This window comes from Megalops cyprinoides, chromosome 8, assembly GCF_013368585.1.
Source record: "Megalops cyprinoides isolate fMegCyp1 chromosome 8, fMegCyp1.pri, whole genome shotgun sequence".
Lineage (NCBI taxonomy): Eukaryota > Metazoa > Chordata > Actinopteri > Elopiformes > Megalopidae > Megalops > Megalops cyprinoides.
The window spans coordinates 10,110,814-10,133,172 of record NC_050590.1 but is presented as its reverse complement, the minus strand read 5'-3'; the positions used below and the strand labels follow the sequence as shown (position 1 = coordinate 10,133,172).

Genomic DNA, 22,359 nt, shown 5'->3' with positions numbered 1-22,359 from the left:
AAGATTAACAATGCTGTCCACACCTTTCGCTTGAGGTCATGTAGGCATAAATCTGTCCTGTACTAACACTCAAGCAGCATCATAAATTACAGGACACAAAACAATAAATTCCTTCCTTTAATAAATTAGGATTACATCGCATTCAAGGCATACACAGAAACATCTGTTATCTTCATGAAGGTGATGTTTGAACAGTCAGTTTAATTTCAATTTATGCATGGATTGGAGTGATCTGTAAAAATGAGTGCTGCAATTTAGAGAAGGACCACAGTTGAGACTACACAGTTCATACTACCCTTCCTGTCACAGTGATAACAAGAGCCTGATTCTCTTTAACAGAGGACCAGCAAAATTTTCTTTGTGGGGCAAGATAAGAAACAGTTTGTCTTTACTTTTTTCCTTATTGACATAAGAACCGTTTTTCTTGTTTTGTTTTGTCTTAAGTAGTCTTATAAGTTCACCAAATTTTACATCTCAAATAATAACAATAGTAATAATAAAAAAAAGATCCACCGAGGTACATTCAATATGCCGGACCCCAACCAGTAATCACTGATCTACACAGAGTTGGAACATTGATTTTAGGGCCTACCACCCAAATACCTGTGAAGAATAATAGTCATGTCACACAGATCTATTTACATAATAAACGCCTAGGAGTAATACATAAAAGCACAGTAGTGGAGACTGCTGAACAAGGGTTAACTCCAGATGTGCAATTAATTTATCTGCCGTACATGGATTCCTAACGATAAACTTTGATTACATGTTTGCCGCACCTTTTTTTTTAGCCGCTCTAAGAATTGGCTAGATAACAAAGCTTGCAATATCAATGCATGCAGCAGCAGATTCCTCGAAAAAGGCAATGTCCAAACGCGCATGTGGTTTTCCGTTCTCCGATTTGAACAGCAAGAGTCTCCACAGAAAGAGTTCTTCTTCACACACCCCTTCCACCTTATTTTGCTTTGCAAGAGATGAGAAACAGTTCTCACAGCAGAAGATTCCAGTTCTTCATTAAATTCTTCCCAGAAAAGAAAAAAAGGGAGAAAACACCATTTTTTTTTTTTAGAAATTCTGGTCCTGACAATGTTCTTTTTATCAGGGACTGACAGAATCTGAGAAGTCAGTGTGCCTCTGTCAGTAATGGAGTCCAGGCTGGAGTTGAAGGTGATCCTCAGTCCCAATCTGACAGCCATGCTTTCAGCACACACTACCATCCCTAACAGTCCTGCCCCTCACAGCTGGGTGACTGTATGTTTACTAAACAATGAACCAAAATTGCTTTCATTTTCTGAAAGTGAAAAACAAAACCAATTTCATATAACCTTCATTTCCCCATGGAATACATTCCTATTTAAAAGTAAAAATCAGAAATCATTTCTCTGCACACAGATGCATTTGTTAAGTCAAAATGTGGTAGAAAGACACACTGAGGGGTGTAATATTTCCTTATCTGTATAAAATACTCAAGGATATGTAGGGTTTTTTTCAGCTGTTTTAGAGAATCATATTCTAACCTGTAGCCTCTCAATAACTTTCTATACCCTTCGTGGAAGCTTCTACAAAAAGTCTATCCACTTCTTTAATGTCTCTACTCAGTCTACAGAATAATGACATCAAAGCACCAGTGAAATAAAGGCCAAGGAGTAACACACTTTTTTTTCCTTCAAGCCTGTCATTCTGGTCAAGTGACAAGAGTTCTGATCCCCTAAGATTCTTTAGCCTTGTCATGGTCTACAGGACATCAATGGCTTGGTGTCGCTTCCCATAGTCCACAGCCCGCTCTCCCTGGAGGTCCCGGTCTTCGTCATCTGAAGGGAGACGGAGAGAGAGAGAGAGAGAGAGAGAGAGAGAGAGAGAGAGAGTGAGTCTAGCATAAACTCAGACTTGACTGACAAAGTTTGTTCAGTTCTCCTGTGTGTCACCTGTATTTTTAAAAAGCACAAAGTCAACAGAACCCTACGTTCCTAGCAGTAATCTTCAGAAAATTCGACGTGTAATAAAGGCCTGCATCAGTCAAGGAAACATGCAGTCAGCTTCAGAAGAACCTGAAATGCCTTTCATACTGAAACCTGTGGTAATTAGCACACTGAGCTAGGAGCAATATGCAGATGTGGAAATGTGAAACAATGCAAATTGACAAAATAAAAATGATGACTTCTTAAGTGGCAGTGGAAGTGTCATACATTCTCACTGCTCTTGGCTGCATGGTGCTGCAGTCCACATTGCCCCAATGGCACTATGACGAATGGACACAGTTGCACTGACAAGTGACAGAGAGCAATCACACCAATCACGTCCTACAAGCCCTTCCCATTACATGCAGTTAATCCTCATCACAAAACACACCACAATCTGAACATTCTCCCCACACGAAGAAAGGTATCAGGGAGGTGAGGAACAAGGCATCCAATGAACCAGATGATCACAGTACATTGGTGAGAGGCATTCAGCAGGGGAACAGAGTTCGCCCTCCTGCTTCAGGTCCCCAGACAAACTCTTCAGATCACACATAGGTAGAGTGATGTAGGACTCCATGGGGAGCTATGTGTGGGAGGGCATGCTGGGATATCACAGGGAGCGATGAATGATGGCTGAGCTGGCATTCTCTCACTGGGCAGCCAGGAGAGTAGTGGAGTGAACTGAGAAGCTGGGAGCCAGCTCTGCAAGCTCACCTTGGACATCTTCTTCCCCGCCATCACCATCCTCTTCCTCATTGTAGGCCAGCTCGGCCTGCTTGTCGGCCTCGTACTCGCCCACGTTCCCGTCGTCCCCGTTGTAGTCCGCCAGCTTAGAGCCGTGCTGCGGATCTACAGGGGACTCGTTCTCATCAAAGAAACGGCCTGCGGAGGCAGAGAAGGACCCCATAAGGAGGGAAATGAAAAAGGACAAAGAGGGGAGAAAAGGAAGGGGAGACAGGAGTAAGACAGAGACAGAGGTGCACAAAGAGACGGAGAGAGAGATATAGAGACAGAAATGAAAAGGAGTTGGAAAAAAAAGAGTGATCCTTAGAAAGTGAGAAAGACATACCAACAGGGGAAACAGACAGATGAAAATGAAATAAGAAAAAGGAGAAAAAATGTGGTAAGCAAGGATTTATGGGGCGAGAAAGGCTGAGGACAAAAAAAAAAAAGATACCAATGCATGAATGACAGATCAGCGCAACATGTAAATAGGAGAGAAGCAAAAGCAGTTTCGGTGTAAACAAGAAGGGGGAAGGGGGAGTGGAGGGAGGGGAGTGGAGGCGGGAGGTGAGGTTGACAGGGTTTCAGACAGAGTGCTCGCTGTCTGATTTGTATAGGAAAGGAATACTCTTTAACAAATAAGAATAACACTGGATGCAGGATAGGGTAGTGCAGGGTAGTGTAGGATGTAGGATGCAGTGTAGGGTAGTATACAGGAGTACAGCATATATAATTCAACAAGTGAACTTTTTCATGAAGGAGAGAAAAAGAGAGACAGATGAGAGTCAAACCATATTTGGTAACATACACACATGTACACTGACAGATACAGACATACGTACCGATCCACACATAGCCACATATACACACAATCCAAAACAGTGAAGACAGGTATCAAAGCATCGCAGCCAAACAGCCAAACACTGTATCAGGCTCTATGCCCACACATGCAGCAGTGCTGGATATTTTTTTTTTGTTTTTGATGCAGCAAGCACTGTTCACTGTGGGAAGGACGGAGAAGCACAGACACATGCAGGAAACTGCCCTGCATATTAACAGGCCACTAAAACACCACAACAGATACCTCAAACACAGTGAAACAGCAGAAATATGATCTTCATATACAAATACTGTCTTTCCTTACAACAGTACACACAACTATATAGTCCCCTTAGCTCACTCTGGTCCACTGTACACACCTTTTCCTTAGATGAAACCGAATGGTCTCCATAGCCTTTTATCAACAGAAACCCCCAGTGCTCAAGGAGGGAAAAGTTGTAAATGACTTTTTGAAGCTTGGAAAAGGGAGATTTATTTGTGTGATACTGGGGGGGACACAGCTATCTGCAGCAACCACCACAGCTACCACAGTGCACTGTGAAATAGATTTCAGACCTGCAGCACTGACACTCAACAGAGGGATACAAGAATGACACCGGCATGAGCTTAAATAAGTTTGTGCATGTGTGGAAAAACTGCACATTGCAAGTGGAAGAACCATTTTGCTATTCTGTTATTTTATAGTGCAGCCCAGTACATACCCTGCTGAGGTGCATTAAGCAGGAAGAACACCGCAGCTCGGCTAAATGGCTGGCTCTTTTGTGTTTGTCTGAGCACTTTCTGGCAGACTGAAAAGCTGCTTTTTTTCAGGAAGTACTGATGCATTTGACCACTGTTGTTAGCAAAATCAAGACACATCTAGCATAATGAATAAAAGCACTAGTATACCCTGGAATGACCTGCACACTTCCTCTGACTGCGGCTCTGTGGATGCCCACCAAATATGTTTTCGAGAATTTTAAAGTTTGATTGCTATGACGTTAATAGCCTAAAAGCCGCATTTCTGATTATTCATGTTTATGTTTAGAATGACCAGTCAGACACAGTGACGTCCAGGGGCATCTGAAACATTTCCTGCCTGTTAGTATAATAATTTCAGTCATCATTACAGTGTGGCTTAACCCTTTTGCACGTACGGTCAAACCAGCGTGATTAGCCATTTAGCGCGTACGGTAAAACCGGTGCGATTAGAACACTAGATTGTAAAAATTCTACCTAATTTTAGCTTTGAGGGAACAGCAATTTAATGTTAAAAATATAGCAAATGCAGCTGTGAAAACTATGAGAAGCTTAATACCGCTAATAACAAACCATGTAACGTAACACGCGCGCTACATAGCATAAAATAAGTAACGTGCGAAAGGGTTAAGACTGTCCTGTAAACGGAAGGGACAAAGTTCAAGCGGCACTCACTCTGGCGGTGACGGGGAGGGTCCGCAGGTGGGGGGTCTCTGGCGCGCTGTGGCTCCACTGGGTTCGGGGGTGGCGGTAGGGCCACACCTTTCACCTCTTGACCCTCTGTCTTTACACTGTCAGGGGCTGAGGAGAGAGGGAATGAGAGAGAGAGAGAGAAGAGGGAATGAGAGAAAACTAATGGGTGAATAATACCATTCTGCCTCACATTTACACAACTTCATGTTTTCACTCTGTAATGGGAACATATTGGCCTAAATATAAGTCATTACCATCCAACTGGTGTCAACCTTGTGTATACCGTTTTATATTGAAGCACTGATTGAAATGTATCTCAAAAGATACTGGATTACCTTCTATATGAATACAGAAGGTTCAGGTAACCTTACAGCACAAACAACCCAAGTAAAGAGAATCCAGTTTCCCTTTCTTGCCCCTCTCCCCTCCGTCCCAACCATAAACCCCCTGAAAACAGGAAGCCAGGGAGGCTCACGAGTTACAGTAGCGAGCATGAAGTTGAAGACATGCCAAGAAGACCATAGCTTTTTCTGTGGAGAGGACCGGCTAACCTACAAAGCTGAGACAGGCCAGGCATGCACACACAAACTTAAACACATTCATGCGCTTACACTCAGCAGCGCTCTCATGTACTGATCACTTTAACATTTCTTGTGCTATCGTAAACTAGATAAAAACAGGAATGAAGTCTGCAAAATGCAGGATTTTGGGGAAAAAGTGGTGATGTGAGGAGCTGGTCTCTATGTAGGGAGTCTTATTGAGAAGGCATGTGTATGCAGGTAATCCTTGTTTTTAGAACACAGATGACGCAACACATCTCTACAGGGTCAGCATATTTCCCATTTGAACCATTCTATACAAGCCATTTACATTTACCAGCAGGATCACTTTATATTGCTCATCATTCTACTATAGGGAAATAGAACAGCTATTTTCTACCCAAGATGGCCACTTTCAGAAGCAAAGAGAAAAATCACAAAGTTAGTATGTTATGTAAATCGAATTGTGGCTTTGCTGATCTAGCTAGCTCACTGTGCCCTATGAGAAAAGCTCTGACTTATTTTAACTGTCTAGATTCAGAACAACAAAATCATCTAAACCAATGCCCTTATGTTATGTTTTGAATCTGTTGATGCTCTGTTTTCATGTCCTTCAAGGAAATATTCACACCAGTCAGCTGATGCAAGGAGAATGCATGTTTTCTGGTTGCTGGTGTGAAACAGTAGCTCTCTGCTTCTGAGCTCTGTGGTCCTGTTGCATCACTGAGATTCATTTGTGGAAATGTAAGGAAATTCCACATTTGCCAACAAAAACGCTTATGACACAATTTGACACATGAAACGTGATGTGACAGCACACTTTTCCATCCCTGAAAAGCATTATACTGCCCTTAATAAAATACAGACACAAATGTGCACACACATATATATAATTTTAGCGTGAAATTCCTATTATCCGACTCTGTACTGTGCAAGTCAGAGATGAGAAATGCAAACACACTGGAATGCATACACATGACCCTTTAATGGGGTTTTGAATGAGCAGCCTCTCTTACTAGTGTCTACAGTTAAACTCAAGCCCACTCCCTGCACACAGCAATACATCAGAACCTAATACATCAGTCTCTTTTCTGACAATGTATAGACTATCCAGGAATTCCAGCGGGCTACTGTGCATCGCTAACTTCAATACAGCTGCTTCGATAAGCCTCGATGATGAGATATGCAAAAGAAAAGAAGCAAAAGCAAGAATGGGAGGGACAAGGGAGACGTCCACGCACAGGATCGATTATAGTCAGTGAAAATAAACAGGAAGCTGAGGAGCGCGCCAGACTGAAGTGTGCGCGCGTGCCGTACCGTGGATGACCGCCTTGGGTTCCCCGTCTAAGAGCGCAGGTGCGTCCACCATGGGCTGCGGAGGGGGCTGCTGCTGCTGCAGCGCGTTGCTGGGATCCTCCTTCTCCTTGCCGAGTCGCTCTGGGCTCAGCTCCGACACACGGCTGTGCTCCGTGTCCAGGTGCAGATCAGGGTCTTGCCTGGCGCCCTCGCCCGCCCCCGCCCTCTCTTCCTTCACACCCACGTCATTTGCCTCCTCCAGCTGGTTCTGGGTTATAGCTGGCTTTTTTAGGGCTGGGGGAGACAAATGGAGGTAAGGATTTTTTTTTTTTTTTTTTTAATTTGCTGGATGGGATTTCACCGTCTGTGCTTATGGAGTGGTGCTGAGGGAAGGATGCTTTACCAAACTGCAGATCGTCCACTTTGCCCACTTCGCTGTCTTCAATGCCTGGCATGCCAGCATCACTCCCAGGCTTTCCCAAGTCTTCAGGGCACACACACAGCGAGAAGCAGAAAAGGGCAGAACAAGAGAAATGGAGAGGGTTTACTGCCTGCACAGCTTCACCGAGTTCCTGTGCAGTTTTTACCGTCACGTCCTGAAACGCACATTCTTCTTCATCCAGAACATCCTCTTGGCAGTGCAAATATACCTTTAACACATTTATTCTACAAAACAGTGCTGAAGATTGAGATGTGCTGCAAAACAGTTTTCAATTAACGTTTCATTCAAACCAAATTAACTTGGCTCAGCTGTGAGGAAAGCCAGAGCCAACAGTGATTGTTTAGAGACAAATAATTAAATATACATGCAGAAGCGCCTACACAATAAAACACATGGCAACCCATGCCACCATAAACATCTTCAAAGTTAAAAGTACCAAAAATGAAAAGGAATTAAACTGTGCATACCTTTCAGTTCAATGCTGATGCGTCGCTGTGTGGCTTCTGTGTGGCGCTCTCCAGCAGTCAGGCCCTGTGTGCCCCCGCCTGCATGCACGCTCACTGCGCCCCCTACATGGGTCTCCTGCAGACTCTGCAGAAAGAACAGGGAGCCCAGTCAAAAAACACCATCTCTTACACTTCAGGACCGCCACACGTCTTCTGAAAAAGTGACAGATTTGCATTGCATACAAACTCCAACTGGGTGAGAATATGAAACTACCCATTTAAACCCATTTAAATGGGTCATGAGGAATCTGTAAATGATCATCCATGTGTTCCCCAACATATTAGTTCAAACTACTAGCCAGAGTGCGACACCAGTGTTAACCAGCTAAATTCATATACCCATAACTTTCCCCTTAACTGAGCGTGACATCAAAAATGACTGTGCCCCAAGATGGCCAGCAGAGGGCAACAGATCCCCACACACAAAGCCAGAGCCAGTGCTGTTCTTCACAGCAGAGAAAACAGAACAGCCTGAAGCAGTGCTGCCAAAATGAGAGGGGTTCGGTAAATTTCCAACTCATTCCCTTTGATAATGTGATCTTGTCTGTGCTTTGTGCAAAAAATTTTCAGCTTTAATCAGCATGTACCATTCAATGAAGTATAAATTTGATGAGGTGACTGAGGGACAATGTGTCTGCACTGATCCTTACCTCCCTTTATTACACCTCTGCCTTGAACTCAAAGCCAGGGCATTTCCTTATTACCTTCCTGCCTCCTTATTCCTACCTCGCACAGCTCCCCCTCCTCCCCCTCCCCTCTCCATCACATGCCAATCCCCTGCAATTCCATACCTCTCAGAAACTCTACTCATTGCCAACAGACCAGTGCTCCTCTCTTTGCCTTTACAGTAACCCTCACCTGTCGCAGCTTTGCTGCCTCTTCTTCCAGGGTCTTCTTACTCTCCTCATACTGCTCTTTCAGCTCAGCAATCTGACGACCACACTGCAAGCTGCAACACACACACGCGCACAGAGACACAGAAAACAGGAACGATGATTACACATGCTCTGTGCCGAGACTTGTTCTGTGCACATGAAAAAGAAACACACACTTTTAAGAGCAAACGTATTCAACTACAAATTGCAGTTTGTTAAAAAAAAAAAAAAAAAAGATTGATTAAGGTTAAAGTAATACTCAACACACATAGACGGATGCTGTTGAGAGGAAATTTAAACTATTTAATAGCACTTTATAAAGAAAAATTAATAATACATACTAGCACTGGCCTGATGAGAAGAAAAAAATACATCATTATAATTTATCAAAACAAACTGCAAATCAAACCTTTAACAATGCTTTTATGATCTGTAGTGTTGCCTGAGGACTAAAACACAAAGTCACATTCTCGATTTCTCTGCACAAAGGTCAGTGTGAAGCATAAACTGACCAAAAGGTAACACACTTTTGTCGGCAGCTATGAAGATGTTAGCAAGTCTGGTGGAACAAATGCAGGAATGAAGGAAATCAGGCATTCGCAGGCACCAAAACAGGACAAACAGCAATGCAAGTGGATTTTGAGTCCCAAGGCAAGAATCCACAGACAAAACCCAAAGACCCTCAGCGAATTTCCAGGCAGAACTAATACCCGAATCACATATAGGTATGTATTTTTTTTGGCTTATTGCACCGACATATTCAAACACACCTTAATGTTAAAACACTCCACAACAAAACAACCCCAGACAATTCAAAACAAGCCCTTTTCTTGTACCTTGGACCAGAGCTCCCAATCACTACCAATTTTTATGTTGCTTGACTTAAAATTTTGGAAATTGTTTCCAATTTGTAATGCAAATCAAGAGGTTCTTTAAGAATAAAGACGCAGAAACAGTTGACCAAACAGTTTCATCAACAGTTTCCTACACTGTTTCCTGATGTAGTATTTTAAATAGCTATGGTACTTTTATATAAGAATCATACCAGATGCATACATGTGTAGGACAACGAAGTACAACGAAGGACTACTTGTAGGAGCTGAGACCTTCATCCCATTGACATCACATACTTGCACAGAGAGTTCAGAACAGAGTCTACTGACGTACACTATTCAGTAGGCACCACTGACCAGAAGGCAGCTAGCCATTTTGCTTGTTTGGTAACACCAACAGTAAACATAGCTGGTGCATACGTCTCCGTCTATGGCCCAACTGCATGGAAAGACAAAGATCATGACAGCACCAACGGCAAATATTTACTGTGGATCAACCATGCACGAGTGTAGTGTACACAGGGCAAATGGTTGTATGCACATCCCTGGTGAAAAAGTAAACAATAGAATTTTGAATTTGATGCAATATATATCTATATATATAGATATATGACTGCAACACAGTACCAGTAAAAGCCTTAGATATCTCAGCTTTTATGAAAGAGCTGAAAACACCTGACTGAAACTGGCCTCTTGCTCACGTTCAGCATCCCACCCCACTCTCACCTCTCATACTCCAGTTTCTTCTCCAGGTGGGTGCTGTTCTTCTTTACCTCCCGGAGCTGGTCCTCCTGTTTCACGAACTCCTGCCGCAGTTCCTTCAGCTGCTCTGTACCCAGGACGCAAACACGTTAAAATGTAAAGTAATGTCACTGTACATGCATTAATGACATACTGCGATGAGCTTGCATAAATGCATACTTTTTAAGACCTCTGATATTACACATCACTAAGCACAAGTCTATCAGGAATTCCTTTAACTGCCCAAACCAAAGATTTTGGGTACCAGTCCTAAGTGGAATAACACAAATACTCTAATGGTACACTATTAGTACTGATAAATTTAAAATATCTTCACACGTATGTTAGTGGGTTACAGATTGTCAAAGTTCTCACATGAAAAGGTAAGAATGGCAAACTTGCATGCAATGGGTACAGGTGTCCACTACAAAGAAAAATGGTGGGGCAAGTGGGCAAACAAGTCCACCGAGTGTGCAGGAATGCTGGAACGCTGCTTTATGCTTACCTTTCAACCTCTGAATCTCTGACGTCTGAGCTGTGACATCACTCTGCAGCTTCACCTGAAAGAACACAACACACCATCACTTTCTCTCACCATCACTTTTTCTTCATGCACCTGCTTGTGTTTTTGCATATATATTTATTGTTGATAAAGGGCAATAAGTAGCGCTTTATGTTTTTTTTTTTCTCCATGCCTACCATTTACAGTTGTCCGTACGTTAGAGCTGTTAACTAACAAAGAACTGGTGGAGACTAAACGATTATGCTGCTACTCATCTATATCATTTAGTGTGAAAACAAGAGGCATCTGAAGTAAACTTTAGATCAGGTCATGCTAGCCTGTCACCAGCTCTACAGCGGAAAAAGGAGAGAAACCAAGGTAGACCTGGACCAAATGCAAGTATCACAAATCTAGTCACCCTGAGGTATAGCTGAGTCCACATAAGTGTACACCCTTTTCATATATTTCATATTATTGTCTGGACAAGACACACCCAGAATCCTGAGCTGGCTCCCTAACAAAGAGCTATTCATTATTACTTTGCACTCCATAGTAAAATCATATTTAGCTTGGCTGATGACTGGATTCACATACATCAAAACAGGGCTCTCCGCTTTTGCCAAGTTGCTCCAGCACAATTCCAACCCCATGTAAATGCTCAGTTCTCTAAAATTTAGCTGGATAATTGAGGAAACGACTGCAGCCTTGGAGATCAAAATTAAATGGGATGAAAAACATGTCGTGAAAGTAGGAAAATGTAGCACTGCACGACAAACACTGTCCTACTTCCTTCCATGGAAGATATTCTGTATGCAACAAATTTGCATCTTGTAATTATCAATTTAGCATGCATGACTAATTACAGCATTAGGCTCATTTCAAATTTTCTAGAAAGAGTTAATAAGCATCTGAACATTAACTCCAAGGAAAACGTTAAGTCGGATGCACCAAGTTTCAATCAGGTTAATGGCCCTCACAGGCTGCTGTACACATTTTAAACACTCGGTGCTTCAAGTCAAACAACTTCCTGGGGTTTTATCTGCTCATAAAAAAAAAACACACCAGGTGCCTTTTATAGCGGACAGGGGAGGGGTGTGTGGCATGAGCGTGCCTCAGTCTCAGAGATAATCACCATTACAGTACCACGGGAGGATAGCTGGCGGGTATCAGCAGTAAGAGAGGCAGTGACCCTGGAGCAGATGGACACATTGCTGCAAGGACACAGAGCAGCTCCACGGAGGAGAGAGAACACAGCCCGCTGATGCCATTCGCATCACGCTGAGCTCAACGGAGAAACGCTCTGATTTTGTTAGCTTGACCTACCCTCTGGGAGAAACCATCCTTAAGAGAAGTTAGGACACCAGTAAATTGTTTTTCTTTCTTTTTTTTTTTTTCCTTTTCCTTCTTAAATCCAGAGAGGAAAAAAAAAAAGAAATGAAGAGCCAAGAGTGCTACATGTACATGGTGTTCTGTTGGAAAGAGCTAGCTGTTCACCGGCCTCACGGCACACGCACTACAAAGCAGACATTGACAGTGTGAGGAGATAGGTTTGGTGAGTCATTAACTAACAGACAATACATATAAATACATATACATATATATGTATTTATATGTATTGTCATATATAAACACATATAATCCCGCATGCACCTACCTACCTACCTGCTATATTCTCATTTACAGACATAAACATGTCTCAAAAATGTACAGCACCAACATCATTTTATACTTCATTTTTAATCATGTTTGAAACAATAAATTGTGTATTTAAAGACTGATGTTTAATGTTATGCCATGTATAGGTCCTACCTTGACATAGCTATATGCAGGTACAGAATAGACAGCATTGTTGGGGAGAACAACACTTTCTAAAAGAGGCAGTGCCCACCTACAATCAAACCTGCTGTGAGGTTTTGCTCCAGGACAACATGAGAGGGGGCAAGCCCCATCCTCACAAAATTTTAGGGGACCATGCTTTCTCTAAAGGAGTCAATTTATAGAAAGTGATAGTTGAACTTTGTTTGGCACACAAAGCATTTACCAAATATTGTTACTAGGGCTACAGTACAAACTGATTACATCCAACTAAACTACACATATTTTAATCTCCAACAGAGGACCTGGTATTAAAAGAACCTTATGAATTTATTTATGTGTGTGCATACAAATACATTAAATTATAAAAACTACAGCACCACTGTCTTTTTTTTCCCAGCACCTTAAACAACATTATGCAAGCAAAATGTTTTCCTTTCCACAGCAGTGTGAATGCACATGACAACCACCATCCTGGCAAGTTTAGGAACAAGTTACTGCGAGATGACAGCCTAGAGCTCTGTTAAAATTTAACGGGGTTTTAATTAAATTTGTGGGTTAATAAATTCTATTACATGTGATTGTTATAGTCATTGTGGCTAGGTAGCCAACAAGCTTACTGGTGCCCATACTAGGGTAGCAATAGTTCGCATCCACAGCAGTTAGTCAGTGATTAAGAATTTACGTCATTAATCTCACAATACATGGATAAAAACATTAGCTACTGTTAAATTTACAGACAAATGAAATACGAAGTGTGAGACAATGAATGTACTAGTTAACTATACAGTAACCATATATACCATAACAAGCTATGGTTTCACATCAAGAATTGATCAGCTATTTTAGATAGTTGGTTAGCGTGACAGTATTGGCCAATATGAAATGAAATATTGAATGCAACATCTAATCTATGTATTGTGCTGATGTAGACAGGTAATGAGCTGAAGTTAATTATCTCAGCATAAGTAGAGAAGAATACTGTTTATTGTAACTGGCAGACAAGCAATTACCTCTCTATTAAGGAATTATGTGGGTCTTTTGAATTGAAATGTTTAGTGTTTACCTTCTGTGCTACTGTCACACTATGATGTAAACAAGTTTGCTTTCTGTTTTGATGAGCAGAAACTGCAGAACATACAGCCACAGGGTCTACGTTACTTGAGACACACATATCTAACCACTGTATCTGGGAATAGTGTTTACATTTTTATCTAGACAGGACGCATTAGACAGAAAGTATGCATTGTCTGGTACCCTTCAGATCTTGTGCAACCAGATCAACCTATAAATATATTAAGAAAAATCACTAAAGCACTAAAACACACACAAATGAGTACTAGAACAGAGCACAGATCTCTTCACAGTGAGATACATAGTGTGTATGGATATCGAAGCACTTGTTTATATGTGAATGGTATGTGCCTTTCAAATGAAAGAATGAATGTTATACTCAGCCATATGACTGAAAACAAACAAAGGTACAAAGAGAGCCAGGAAAATGCCTGTGTGGTTCCAGGCCAGTCAGGGCGTGGTTAGATGACAAAGATCCTTGATCCTGGCCCCTCTAATCTGTGTTACACCACATACCTTATCAATTCTCTGGGTTTGCCGGTACCTTAACTGGACAAGACCCCATGGAAGCTGACTAAGACTGCAGTGCCCAATGCTGCCAAGACAGACACATACACAGCAGAGTCTAGTTTGAGGAGAGCCAAAGCCCAGTACAGAGTAATGACAGCTACAAGACACTCTAAATGAAAATAATTGTAAGAGACAGAGAGTCTGACCGCACTCAGGCCAAAATCAATATTGATCAGCATCTCAGAAAAAACAGACACCAAAAGCCTGAGAGTATAATAAACCACCCGCTTAGCAACAAGCAAACCACATTCTGCCTGTAACTTCTTTGTTTAACATACAAACATGATAATCCATCCACACTTCTTAATCCCATGCTTTCTTCCTTTCCTTGACAGCTATGGTAAAGTGGTGTGGCTAAGGTTAACAGCACAATAAAACGTCTGAAAGAAGTGAGCTGATCCTCCTGGGCAAAACTTCCAGGCATCCCCTCACATCCCACAGATAATATTATGCTCAAAAGCAATGACTCTGGATCAGTTCCAGCAATTTGGTATTATAGTCATGTTTTCCCACAAACCGTGCTGTCACTCTCAAATCCCAAGTGACTTCAAAGCATAATAAACTCTTGCTCTGCACTCAGCAATGGTTCAGAAAGGATGAAGTCATCAGTCAGCACAATCAAGGGACAGCTACTCTCCTTTACCCAACACCCACAAAAGGGTGAAAAGGCAGCATGGGAGAGATAAAGAAACAGAGAAAGACAGAGAGGGAGAGAGAGAGCTTTAATTAAAGACAGCCAATCGTAATTACCGCTCCAATGTCACCCATAGCAGAGATAAAAAGCCTCAGAGTCACCTACCCTATGGTGACAGAGAGAGAGAGAGAGAGAGAAAGAGAGAGAGGTGAGCAATCTCTCCTCCTGTCCTGCCGTGCAGCAAATCATCATGTGGCCACTCTTCCGAATCACCTGAAGAGGAAAGGCTCCCAGCCGATGGGGCCACGCTGATACAAAATGAAATAAAGCATCTGACAGCTACACTCACTCCTACGGGAACATTTCTCACCAAGATGAATTTCTCCCCCCTTTCAGGCCCTTGCAGCACAAACAACCAGAGGTACTCTGACAACAATTCCTATTCAACAAAGTCATCATCAAAGCAACCTCCGTTGCACACAAGCATAGAGAGAAAGCCCATCACACGGAGTCACAGTAGCCACAGATCAAGGTTGCATCAAAAACACATATTCATATACTACAGGCAGATTCTCTCACACTGCTTGTGGCATCACACCTTACTGCCGCGTTTCCTAAACCTCTCCTGGAGGAACCCCTTGTCCTGCATGTTTTACATCTCTCCCTGCTCCAACACAGCTGATTCAAATGATCAACTCGTTATGAACTCCTGAAGGGGTCCTCCAGGAGAGGTTTGGGTTTTTATTGTAGCTAGCTAACTATGTGTTTGTTTGCAAGGTGATATTTGTATTTGTGAGAGGAATGTGATAGTAACTAGCTAGGTACGTTTATCGTTTTATTTGTATTGTAGCTAGCTATCTAGCTAGATTTGTCTTTGTAAGGTGGTATTTGTACTTTTCAGCTGAATGTGCAAGTAGCTAGCTAGCTAGCTAATTTGGTTTTCACGCACTTTGCTCTATCGAACCAATACAGCTTCATCATGTCTCTTATGAACAAATAGTTAATTTTAACATTCGTACTGCATGCCAAAGTATTGACTTCTGATCTTAAATACCATTTGCTAGATAGCTAGCAACTTAACATCATTCATTAGTGGATATAACTTTATATCCAGCAGCTGTATCTCATTTGAATTCTTTTAGGGATCATTGCTGATCCTTCTGGCCATTTTTGTTTTATTTCTTCAAAAGGTAGTTACAAACACATGTCAAACTTTTGGTCCACTTTGCCACAGATGCTGACTGAAGAGTTGCCATGCTCCTACCCTGAGCGTGACGTAAGAACAAAATGGCAGCCATGTGAATAAGGCTAATTATAGTACCACCTATTGGATCTTCTGCAAATCTGCAGCTAGGTAGGCTACTGTTGTCCGAGTCAGGCCGCAAATAACCAACACAACATTTAGCCAGCGCAAAATTGATGCGACACCACAGATAAACATCGGCTACTGCCATCGGTGAATGTCCTCTTATTTGCCGATAGGCCAATGGCAGTCAACAATGGCGAATATCGGCCAATACCGATGTATCGGTGCATCCTTAATTTTTATATACACCGACAGCATCTTATTGGGCAGTAAATATGCCTACACAATAAAATTTTCAATTTAGAATTTTTGTTTTTAATGGCAATAAAGGCTTGTTAGTAGAATACTTAGATAGTAGACTAGTCTCTGAATGCTCAGAACTGCTGCTGTTTTTACTCAACTATCAGCCCAAGGAAACTGCTGAAACATGCAGAGACAAGCAGAGTCATTATCAGACCCCTGTGTGCTCTGTTGTGGCTCACTTGCAATAAATGGTTGCAGGATAAAGCCCCCAGTTGGGTTCACCAGGGTGCCTCTGCAGCTCTCAAACCTGTCAGACAAGGTCAGAGATCCTCGGGTGATGCCTCGTGCTCAGCAGCAGCATGTGGATTTGTGTGTGTGTGTGTGTGTGTGTGCGCGTGTGTGTGCATGTGTATGTGTATGCATGCGTGTGGGTCATCTAGCCCTTACTGGTGTCAACACAGCCACAGACACAGAGAAACAGGATCCCATTACGGGGCACCAGAAAACAGCAGAATGGACACAGAGGGCCCACACAAACACACCCCACATCCCATCCACTCATCCCACAGAACAGGGCACCGGCACGTTAAGGCTGAGTCTCTTCTGCAAAAATGCTTCTCCTCTTCCACTACATCTTCATTAATTTTGCTCTGCTGCTGATCTTGAACTCTCACTTTCAAATGCAATAATGTCACAATGCGTTGAAACTGGTGAGGTGAAGCTACTGCTCAAAAGAACATTAGGGGGATTCTTTGTTAGATAAATTCATTCATTGTTTAATTAAACTACACATATCAGCAATGTATGATCCACTGACTCAGTGAGCATGGCCCTTCCAACTCCTTTGCCTGAGGTCCACTTTCAAACACTTATGGAGTTTTTTTTAAAGAAAAAAAGTGTTTGTTAAATAATACTGTAAATTGCCTGCTGATAATTCTTTGGATAACAGAACTATGTCCTATAAAACCTTCTCAGGGACATTAGACTCTCTATCACAAATGAAACATTAACTGATTCAACTGAAAGAAAGAGCTGTTTATTGCTACAAGTTCCTGTACAGCTTGAAACAGAAACGTATCTGGCAGTTCTGTTGCTTTGTACTGCCTTGATTAATTCATTCTGGCACACTGACTCATTTTTTGGTCATTTTATTCATTAGCTATACGCTGACTTATGACATTACAATTTTAGCAACTCAAAAGAACAAGGGAGTGCAGAATAAATATAACAAGTGAACACACCCATTATTAGTCCTCTTGGTGCTAATCTTCTCTCTTTCTTAAACTTTTTAAGTAGCCTAGACAGTGAATGTAGTTTACCAGGAGGAAGCTTCACGGATGTCTTTTCAAGATTACCATTTTTTTAACACTGGATTGGCCACTATGCTTGCAGCCCAGATAAGGCTGATGGAGAAACACCTGCACAGCTTGATACAACTCAACTGCAGCTATGTCGGGTCAGTGTAAAGCAGCCATAAGCCCCTTTCAGACATGCAGTGGACGCCGGAATGTATCCGGCCCTTACCCGGAGGAGCTGTATGTGAGAACGCAAATGTCCGATTCAGTCGGACCAGACATGTGACGGACTTCTTTCTGCCAGCTCCCTAGTACAAAGTCTGTCTCATGTCGGAGTGAGCCCATGTGTGAATAGAACAGGCAACGTTCCGGAGAATCCACCGCGAGCGAGTGGGCGTGTTGATGACGTTTCTATTTTTCTATCATGCGACTGGCGCAAAACGAAGAAGAATACAAACATCTGCCTCGTACTCTTTTCTGCGTGCCTGTACATTGCTTTCCACTGTTTCGTTGACATTGCAGATATGTCCAAATACATGCTATTTTGAGTCCAATGATCATTAAAGAGAGAGTTAGCTATAGCTATACTGCCAAAACCTGTCTCTTACGATGATTAATAATGTTGGTTAGTAGTTTATTATCTGGTTAGTCGCAAGCTAAGCTGTAGCTAAGTAATAGTGATAGGTATAGTGAGATAGGTGAACTGGTGACCTAACATTACATAGCGAACAACAAAAACCTACCTTATGGTTATAATAAATGTATAATTAATAATAAATTATGTGTACCAGTAGCACCATTTGGATGGCTGTGTGATTTTTTTTATAGGCTACCCAAAAGTACAATAGCTATGTTCGCCTTCTCCGCCTCCATATGTACCCTAAAAGTCTTACCATGTATTTGTTCTAGCCATTCACTAAACAAGGTGATTTCACTAATTAGCTCCTCTACCTGGCTGAAGAGTTCTGCTAATTAAATTCAGCTGGTGTAGTCAATGGGTGGAACAAATACGTGGCAGGACTTTTACTTTCTGAAGCCGGGGTTTTCCACCTCTGTATTTAACGCTGTGTTTAACACTTATTTAGAACGTGTCAGTCACGTCGGTTATTGGGCTTCCAGAGTTGCTGTAAGTTGACACCAAATTGTTTGTTGAATGTTGGAATCGGTGTCTGTCAGATGCGTTCATTTTTAAAAGTTCTGTTTAACACCCAATCAGAACATTTAAGAAACATTTCTTATTGGGTTCCTTCCATTGGTGTCAATAAACACATTTGGTGGATGTAGTTTACACGTCAGTTTTGTTGAACACCAAAACACAACCCAAATCAAACGTTGGTTTTTGTTCAAATAACGTGCTTTGCTACTTGGGTTTTAGTTTTCCGGTTGAAAATCGCGGACATACGGCTCCGGGAGGTGTGTTAGCCCTGGGCCCCAGGGAGGCTTAATGTGGCCCTGGGTGAGAATGCGTCTGTCACGGACAATCTCCTGTTGTGTGCTACATGTGTGAAAGGGCAATTCTGGCCAATTTCCGGACCTGATTTCCCGGACTTTGTTCGGAGTTCATATGTGAAAACGGCTATAGTCTCAGAATAAGGTTTGGGTGAGGCACCCCACAGCAAACAACCAGGGACCAACACAATGCATTCTGTTTCAGGTGTCCTTTACACTCACCCTACGAGCTCTTGTGCACATCATCAGTCCACAAAATCAGACAGAAACAAACGTAGGAGCAGCCGGCACAAAGAAACAGCCAGGGACATGTGGAGAGGCAAAGCTAACGGCCCCCCAGCTCCCCGCACTGAGCACATAGATGGGTCCCCTGACAGAAAGGCTACATCTGGGAGGTGGAGGCTGCCAATCTGTGTGCAGGCTCTGCAGCCACAGTATAGCAATGGCAGCATCAAAATCCACCCCTCCCCAGCCTGTCGCTGGGAGTCCCCCCCCAGGGTGACATATGCCTGCCAACACAATGGGGGCCACTAGCAAAGGAGGGTGAGAGGTGAGGGGGTCAGTAAAGGGCACAGGCTATTTGTGACCTGCAAGGTCCTGCTTCTGTCACCTTCAAACTTAGGTCTGCCTCTGCCTCCATGATGCAAATACACCCATGTCCCACATAATACAAAGAAATACCCTTTGTTCTGAAGCCAGCAAAGTTGTTGACATGTTAAAGGAGGGTATCTGAGTGCCTAACAGCTCCCTGAACCTCCCTGATATTGGCTTTCTAAGATCTTCTGCCACTCCCAAGTATGGCAGGCATGTGCGTAGTGCATGCATACCCAGGCAAAATCGAGGGCTACGTCAAGCACCTAGGCACAGGATTGAGCCAGGCCCTATACCTGAGCACTACTGAGTCAAAGACAACACATGGACAAACTTACATGTCAATAGGTTAGAGACAGTTCCACTCAAAGGCATATGACTGGGCAAGACTGCATGTGAGCTTGCCCTCTGCTTCAGGGAAGTGCCAGTTACACCAGCTCCACTGACAATAAGCTACATGTTTCTTATGCCTGTGGCTCCATCGGTGCCAACACTAATTACTTTGTCTGCGCAGACAACTGGAGCTGGAAACCTAGAGGGCATCTTGGCCTCCCAGAAGGGCATGAAGTGGGTCATTAAAACAATGCTATATGCATTTGCTCTTTCACGGAAGTAACACACTGCACATTATGAAATGTAAGCTACACTGCTGAGGAGTTGCAATCAGATTTTTAAAATTTATTTAATTTTCCTTGTATCCACTGAATAAGTTGCATTGTGGTTTTGTTATTTACGCACAACCTCTTTGGAGGAGATTAATGACGATCCTTTTTTTAAAAAAAAATGTGCTTTCTGTTCTTTTGGTAAGCATCCTACACCAAAAGGCAGTGATTTTTTAACAACTGCCAAATGTACACATAAAATGCTTTCACAATATGCGTGTTCCTGCATATAGGTACACTATGCACTGTCAATGGGGATAAATGCAAAGCAATTCAGCAAATGTGTTTTGCAATTAACCACTTAGAGGGTTCATTGCCACTTGGGTCCTTGTTCGTTGGGTAAATTCGTCTGCAGTGCACGGGATTTAAAATACATTTAATTCTTCTGAATCCTACTGATGCTGAATCCTACCTTCTCATCTGTGCATTTCTTGACCTGCACATCGCGAGTCTGCAGCTTGGCCTCCAGTGCACTGTAATCGCCTTCCTTCTGGTCAATCTGCTTCCGATGCGTGTCCACTTGCACCATGAGCTCCGAGTTGCGCTTCTCCAGCCGACTGCGCGCAGCATCCGTGCGCTTCACCTGCGCCTGCACCTCCGCCAGCTCGTCAAGCAGGCGACTGTGCTTGTTGGACACAGCCCAGTAGTTGAACGACAGGATCAGGATAACACCCATCAACGCTATTAGGATGAAGGACGGGAGGCGGCCTCCCCTTCGATTTGCACCGAAACCCACCATTTGAGAATGTTTATTATCTCCCACTGAGGGCCACAGGACTACTAATGTTTAGCAATTTAATCAGCGTTATGGCTGCTGTGTTGTCGCCTAAGCTATTAGCAAAATGTGGTGTTTTTTCCTCACCCACGCCTGTCTACTCATGAAATACTGTCAACTGGTAGCGAGAAAACTGATCTGCTGCTGTACAACTCATGAAATGCAATGACACTGACGTGGCCTCCACCTCAGTTTGCCAGCCGTAACAATAACCGGATTTTCACACGAAGCAAATGCTTCCTTGATTTGAAGGGACGCACACATTTGACTGGTAGTCAGTTATCTAGCCAGGGTGCTAGCTGGCTGGTTTGTGCGCCTCATCTGTCTGACGACTGCCTAGCAAGCCAGATAACTAGAAATCGTCAAAATATCCACCAGCCATGCCGCGCAAACTAGTTAGCTAAATAATAAGAACCACCGTAGCTCACTAGCTAAAACACACGCGTGGTTAGCATTCAAGTAAAGGAAACGACAATTCGTACACTGACGAGAAACCAAACAAACATATACCAAAGGTCTGCAACCTTACTAACTATAAGTGCTCATACAAGTCGGCAAAAACTAACATTTAGCCTGCTAGCTATGCGACTTTCTTGTCCTATTCACCTAGCTAGCTAAGTTAGCTACTCAGATACAATGCTGTTCCGTTTCTTTACAGGCTAAATGTCGCTGGGTAACGATAAACATAGTTCGCTTTCGAGTCTGGCGGAAATATGTGGCTGGCATTATGCATATTGCAGGATCATCTAAAAAGAAAACATCTAAGCATTCTTTTTGACAACCTTGTTTGTATCGATAGCAAGCGTGCTAGCTAGCTCCTTCCTTGGCATCTCTTCTCAGCAACCGTTCCCTCTGACGCCAAGCAGACTTCAAGCCCGAGAATGTGTAGCTTTTAGTAGGCTATTACAAGTTATGGTGTGATAGTTCACAGTGAACTAAGCCCTATGAAAATGAAAGCAATGTTAAGTACCACTGCTCAAAGAAGTCTTCGGGGGGGAACCCTCGGTTAAATTTCCAATAAAAGAACCTGCGGTCTTTATTTGATATGAGATGTTTCCACAAACCGTGTAGCTCCCCGTGAGAGGTCCACTTCTAGATAGCTGACAGTCGCTAAATCCAATCAATAAACACGTCCTCCGGGCGCAGCCGTCTATGATTGGATAATATTGAGGGGTATTTTTTTTCAGACGCCTGGAGGTGGGAACGGTGAGATGGGCGGGGTTACAGTGCAATTTCAGGACAGAACGCTGACCTTA

At 42.8% G+C, this 22,359-nt stretch overlaps 1 protein-coding gene across 1 annotated transcript; it reads right to left on the bottom strand.

Moving 5' to 3' along the window:
- Positions 1-204: 204 nt before the first annotated feature.
- LOC118782498 (protein GOLM2-like) lies at positions 205-22,173 on the bottom strand. The gene is made up of 10 exons (XM_036535889.1): positions 20,741-22,173; positions 10,693-10,747; positions 10,173-10,275; positions 8,597-8,687; positions 7,700-7,823; positions 7,194-7,274; positions 6,812-7,084; positions 4,938-5,063; positions 2,676-2,843; positions 205-1,811 (listed from the first exon to the last, which is right to left on the bottom strand). The coding sequence occupies exons 1-10, from the start codon at positions 21,065-21,067 to the stop codon at positions 1,735-1,737; spliced, it is 1,425 nt and encodes a 474-aa protein (XP_036391782.1). The 5' UTR covers positions 21,068-22,173; the 3' UTR covers positions 205-1,734.
- Between the last annotated feature and the right edge of the window lie 186 nt (positions 22,174-22,359).

What these genes read in the sequence shown, in the direction of transcription:
- LOC118782498 (XM_036535889.1), bottom strand. Translation starts at nt 21,067, where the DNA reads ATGGTGGGTTTCGGTGCAAATCGAAGGGGAGGCCGCCTCCCGTCCTTC. An exon ending in CATCAGCATTGAACTGAAAG is followed by an intron (nt 7,275 to 7,699) that starts GTATGCACAGTT and finishes TGTGCCCTGAAG; the next exon opens with ACTTGGGAAAGCCTGGGAGT. An exon ending in ACCCAAGGCGGTCATCCACG is followed by an intron (nt 5,064 to 6,811) that starts GTACGGCACGCG and finishes CTCTCTCCTCAG; the next exon opens with CCCCTGACAGTGTAAAGACA.